Source organism: Calidris pugnax, unplaced genomic scaffold, assembly GCF_001431845.1.
Source record: "Calidris pugnax isolate Ruff unplaced genomic scaffold, ASM143184v1 scaffold317, whole genome shotgun sequence".
NCBI classification, from domain to species: domain Eukaryota; kingdom Metazoa; phylum Chordata; class Aves; order Charadriiformes; family Scolopacidae; genus Calidris; species Calidris pugnax.
The window spans coordinates 351359-357566 of NW_015091111.1; the positions used below are offsets into that span (position 1 = coordinate 351359).

Here is a 6208-nt window from a genome sequence, read left to right on the forward strand (position 1 = left end):
CCCGCAGGCAGCCCCCCGGCCAGGCCGAGATGGCGCCCGGCGGCGCGCTCCTGCCTCCCGCCGCCACCTGCGCCGCGGGCCCCGGCACCGTGAGTCTGTGGGGAGGGGGACGGGGCGGCGGGGTCGGGCCGGGGTCTGAGCCCTGCCCGTCTCCCCGCAGAGGTGGCGGGAGGAGCTGGCGCGGCCCGCGGAGGCGCCGCCGTCGGAGCTGGAGACCACCGCCGCCGCCGCCCTGGGACCGCGCCGCGACGCTGAGGAGTTCAACGAGCTGCTGGACTTCGACTTCATCCTCTCCAACTCCCTGATGCACCAGGAGCCCACCGCCGCCGCCGCCGTGGTGGTGGCCCCCGCCGCCGCCCCGGCCCCCACCGCCAGCCCTTGCCCCGCCGGGCCCTTCGCCTACCCGCTGCCCCGACCCGAGCCCGCCGGCCTCCTCTACGGCGGCGGCAGCCGCGACGGGGCCCCCGCCGCCGGCCCCGCCACCCCCTTCAACCTGGCCGACATCACCGACGTGTCCCCTTCGGGAGGCTTCGTGGCGGAGCTCATGCGGCCCGACCTGGACCCGGTGTACCTGCCGGCGCCGGCGGCGCTGCCGCCCCTGGGAAGCCTGCAGGGCAAGTTCGTGGTGAAGGCCGTGGGCGAGTACAGCCACCCGGGGCTCAGCCCCAAGAACGGCCCCCCAGCTGCCGCCCCACCGCCTGGCACCGAGGGCCCCGGGGCCCCCTACAGCCCCCTGCCACGGATGTGCCCCAAAATCAAGCAAGAGGCTGCCCCGCCGTGCACCCTGGCCCCACCGCCACCACCACACGGGAGCGGCCCTCGAGGAGCCCCCCAGCACGACTTCTCCCTGGGCCGCCCGCTGCCCACCCGGACTACACCTTCGCTGGGGCCCGAGGAGATGTTGAGTGGCAGAGACTGTCTCCCTGCTGCCCAGGGGCTGAGCCACCCACCGCTGCCACTGCCCCCAGGGTACCCCCCGGCCCCTGGTTACCCCGCCTTCCTGCCTGAGCAGCTGCCCCCCGGCACACTCCAGTACCAAGGTGAGTCCCCGTGCCGCGGCGGCGGGTCTGCTGGGGCTCCTGCGTTGGCTCTCGCTGGGCTGGTGCTCACTCCTCCCTGTCCACCTCTAGAGCTGATGCCGCCGGGGAGCTGCCTGCCCGAGGAGACCAAGCCTAAGAGGGGCCGCAGGTCATGGCCTAGGAAAAGGACGGCCACCCACACCTGTGACTATGCGGGCTGTGGCAAAACCTACACCAAGAGCTCTCATCTCAAGGCGCATCTGAGAACCCACACAGGTCAGTTCCAGCGTGGGGTCAGCAAGTTGCCCCGGTCTGAGGGGGAGGAGGTGAGCCCCTTGGACAGTGAGAGAGGGGAGAGCACAGGAGGAGGGCTAAAAAGTAGTAACCCTTCTCTGCTAGGTTTCCAGGCTTTTTTTCCTCCCCCTTTGGCTACATGAAGCCTTGTGTAGTCTTTGCTTATTGGCTCGGCGTTTTGCTTAATGGTTCAGAATGACTCAGATGTGGGAGCGGGTGGGTTTCTTGCCAAGGCAAAGTTTGTTGCTCCTCTCTTGCTGTGCAGCTAGCTAATTAGCAGGTGGTTGGAAGTCAGCTGGGATTTGCTGCTCGAGATGCAGTTGGCCCACTTCTGAGAAGGGAGCCGACCTCTCTCTGAGATACTGCTTTCTTTGCTTGTGGTTAAATGCTTCGCACACGCACCCCTCTTGTCTTGGCTTGCTCTAGTGCAAGAGATCGCGCACCTCTGCGAGCTGCCGTTCCCTTTCCGAGGAAACCTTGATGGGCCCCTTGCACGTGGGGCTTTCAGCTGTGCCAGCAGCACTGACGGGGTGCCTCGCCGGTTCGTGGCAGCACGTCTTCCCCTGCGCTGGCACCAAAGAGGCAGAGTTTAACGGATTCATTGGCCGCTGCTATAATTGGGATAAAATCTGCCAAAATGTGTCCCTGAGCCCGAGTTCAGACTTTAACCTTGCAGCTGAGTGTGGTGTTGCAGTAACTGAGCTTGTGAAAGCAGGTACATCGTGCGCGGTTTCGCCAGTGCGGGCATTCCGTAACAGTGATTAAATAACCTGGGAATTTGCATAATTTAAATCCCTGGGTTGTGGACTTGATTCAAAACTTTCTCCTGAAGAGGAGTCAGGCAAGGGAGAAATTTACTGGTAGTGCAGTAGTAAGGCTTCGTCTCCAGCTAATGGCAGTAGAGGGGAAAAAATTGGTCAAGTAAAGATGGCAATTGGTCAATTGCCATCTGTCCCGATCTGGTCAGCACCACCTCTGGTATGTGTGGGACCAGGAGTTGGTAACTGTCCGGGAAACTCGTCCTGCCGTCAACAGTGGTTTTGTCATAGTGAAGACACTAAGAGTGAGTCCTTAATCAGGCTGAGCTAATGAAAACAGTTTCCAGCTGTTTTTTTAATTCTTGAGACCTACAATTATCTAGATGCGTTATGTCTGCTGAGCTATTTCTGGTTGCTATTTGCTCGTATAACATCAGCCGGCAAAAATACACTCTGTTATTGTCTAAACGTATGTGTTCTGAAGGCTCGTGTGCAAGACGAACGGTGGAAATGAGTATTTTAGTGGAGATTTCAGTGACGCCAACATTTTATAGTACCTGTATGTCTTGAAAAGACAGTCTTACTCTGTTAGTCTTTGTAGTTTTCTTGCAACTGCTTTAAGTAGTTTGCTGCATTTTCCTTGTCGCTGCCCCGTTTCTTATGCAGAACAATGTGTGCTAGTCTTTCTTGAAAGAAAAGTACCAGAAGTGGTAGCCATGAAAAAAAGAAACCTGACATGTTTTAATTTCTGTTTGTTTTGTGGTTTTTTTGTGGTTTTTTTTTTTTTAAAAAGGAGAGAAACCTTACCACTGTGACTGGGAAGGCTGCGGATGGAAGTTTGCCCGATCCGATGAACTTACTCGTCACTACAGAAAACACACAGGCCACCGCCCTTTCCAGTGCCAGCGGTGTGACAGGGCGTTTTCCAGGTCGGACCACCTCGCCTTACACATGAAGAGGCACTTTTAATTGGAAGCAGTGGATCTTTCCCCAGCTGCCGTAGAGATTCAGTATTTACAGCACAAGGACTGTCTTCCACAGGACGGGGGAGAACACAGTTTAAAGCACTACAGATAATCACGGTGAAGTCTTCTAAAGAGTGGAAAAGAGGGATAATTGCATACAGACTTTGCAACTTTTTTATATATATACACATTTAAAAGAAAAAAGAACCAAAAACGTTGGGGTCAATGACTGGATCTTCTATCATTCCATTTGTAAATCCAACTTGAATTATTTCCGGACTACAAAATGCCAAGGAGTGACTGGAAGTCACGGATATCAGGGTTAAACAGACTGTGTGTAGTTCGGAGGGTGGGGATATTACACAGGGAAATGGCGTTCCCTTAATTTTCTTTCAATGCAATATTAGATGTAAATGTCATCTTGTACTTTCCTTTTTTTTTCCTTCTAAAAGCCATTACGATGTTAAAACAGGAGGAAAAATTCAGGTACAGAATTCTATTTTAAAAGCCTATTTCGTGGTGCTTAGTGACTGTTGGTTCTAGAGGTACCAAAAACAGGAAGCCAAAGTTCTCAAACTGCTGCATATCTGACAAGGAAATATTTTTGTCTTCCGATCGCCGATTATGACCTAAATCAGGTAAATAAACCTGGTTTATCTTTTTTTTAAAGAAAGTAACTTTATGCAGACAGTCTGTAATGCACTGTGGTTTCGATGTGCAATAGTTTGTACAATGGTTTATTCCCAAATATGCCTTAAGCAGAACAAATGTTTTCTATATAGTTCTTTACATAATAAATATGTAATATAAATTTAAGCAAACTTCTGTTTTGTATATTTGTAAACTACGAAGTAAAAATGAACATTTTGTTGGAATTTGTATTTTGCATATTCAAGTTGAAAATAAGTTTTAAATAAACCTATAATATTTTATCTGAATGGCTGCTCTAATCTTCTTCTGTGCATGGGTATGTCCAAAGAGAGTTTATTATGTATTTGGTAGTGGTTGAGTTTCCCAAGGAAAGGGGGGGCGGGGTGGGGGTGGCAGCAAATGCTTGTAGTTTCAGGATTCTAAAAGCTAGGATTGTATAAGTGCAGTGCTGATGTAACGCATCTTTTTAGGGAAAATTTTTGCTCTGAATATCAAATTGGCACTTATCTCACCTGTAAGATGAATTTTTAATTTACCGTTTTTAAGATAACTCAGTTCGAATTATTTGTTAGAGGAAGAACATCTGTTGGAGACACTAGGCTTTGCATATTCAAAGATAACAAATCCTAGAAGTTTTTTGTAGTGGTCTTTTCAGCATGAAAAATTTCTGGCTTTGTTTTCTTGGGCTTCTCAGATAAGCTGGTGTAACCGCTTTCATGCGAACGAAGGGAAAATCAGCTGTGTAGCGTTGCAAAGAATAAAGTTGACTCAAGGAATAAAGAGTGCGTGCATAAAACACCTTTTAAACTATATAAACTACGTGGAGCTTCTATTGAAGCCTGCTCTGTCCTGGGAATTCAGCAATTCCGCAGTGGGTGAGGAGCCAAGATTCCAGTAGGAATCCTGGTGTGCATTCCGAGGTTGGGAAGGCTGAGGGTGGGGAGGTGTCAAAGGCTGTCGCTGTGCGTGGGGGATGTGTGCCTGCCCCTGCTCTGCTGCAGCTCAATGCACAGGGGCTGCTGCATGCCTCCCCTCCTTACCCCGTCTGTTGCAGTTGTCCCGAGGGACCTCGTTGCTCTAGTTTCTTTAGAAATATGTGGCAATAAGATGGTTTCAACACGAATGCTCGATGAATAGGACCTGTTTTTCTCACTACTCTGTGTAAAAAGAAGAAAGAAATTATTCCTCTGGTTTGAAATGTCACTCAGCTTGGAATTTGGATGTATGCAACGCTCAATAAAGCTGAGCATGGAAAACAAATTACAGGCAAGACCCAGTCAGATTTTTGCAGTATTTAAAACGAGCGTGGCGATATCAACTTTTTGTTCCCAAATGTGCTTCAGGAATGCGCTTGAATTTCACATTTTGGTCTGTTGGTTGTATGGTGACTGGTGCCGTTTCTTTCTGAGTCCATGTAAGTAACATAATGATGCAGAAAAATGCTTCTCACCCCTTATCTCCGAGGCATGCTTGGTTCAACTGAAAGCTGTCTTTGCTGGCGTGTTTTATAGGTTAACACCGGGAGTAGGGAATGTCTTGTTTGGTTTGCAAATGGCAAGTATATACAGCTAAATTAAAGTTATGAGTCATCCTTTATCTGAAGCCTTTTTTCATGTGAAAACTTCTTACAATTAAACCAGTCTTTTTTTTACCTCCTCTGTTGCTCTGCCCGTGGATTCTGGATGAGAGGTCCAAGGTCGATGTTGCAGCTGGCACGTATGGTGTGCCTGAAGTGTTGTCCCATCTCGGTGACGCTGGAGCACACCTGGGTAGCTGCAGGATCACCTCTGTCTGCACAGCTGCCACTCAGAACCTTTTACGTCTGCACAAGGTCTACATCCTAACACATCCATAAGTACTGAAATCTCTGAAGATTTCATCTGAGAAACTTGTTTCTTTTGCTTTTCAATAATTATATAAGATGCTCTAGCATTTAGTAATGTGTTATCTGCTTCAGCCAACTTCGGTTTCTACTTGACAGTTTTATAGATCCTAGGTTTATAGTTGCATGAACAATAGCATTCTTGAAAAAGGGCTTTGTTCTCTTTGCCCACTTGATTTTTTATTTTATTTTATTTTTTTTCCTGACCCTAACTAAGCTTTCCTCATGTATGACTTTCTTTCCAGATCTAAACAGGCACGGTTATAGCTTGGTATTTAAAAAGAAATGCTGCTGTTCCTTTAACCATTTCCCAAATGCTACTCCTATACTTTTGGGACTGGAGCCAACACTGGATTTTTGCCCTACAGCATGCAGCCTGCGAGAGGCAGTCCCTGCTCTTAAGGAGGTCTCTGGGGGAAACAGTGAAATGAGCAGTTGCACCAGTTGTGCTCTGGTGCGTTAGGTAGAGCTGGAAACGGCGTGTTGCGTTCGCCACCTGCTTCATTGTGTCTGGCGTCCTGGAGCTGCGCTTGGGTGCAAGACGGTACACGGATGCAGTGGAACAACATAGGTATCAGAAAGCTTATCTCATAAAACATATGTAAAACACCGAGCAATCTTGTAAGGGTGTCTTGAAAA

General features: G+C 49.5%; 1 protein-coding gene across 1 annotated transcript in view; it reads left to right on the forward strand.

The window, feature by feature from the left end:
* Positions 1-3974, forward strand: part of KLF4 (Kruppel-like factor 4 (gut)) — a 6037-nt gene extending 2063 nt beyond the window's left edge. The window contains exons 3-6 of the mRNA XM_014958091.1: positions 8-89; positions 161-1040; positions 1131-1295; positions 2865-3974. Of these exons, the coding sequence (XP_014813577.1) occupies positions 8-89; positions 161-1040; positions 1131-1295; positions 2865-3040 (1303 nt within the window). The 3' untranslated portion in view covers positions 3041-3974. The remainder of the gene's footprint in view (positions 1-7; positions 90-160; positions 1041-1130; positions 1296-2864) is intronic.
* Positions 3975-6208: the final 2234 nt, after the last annotated feature.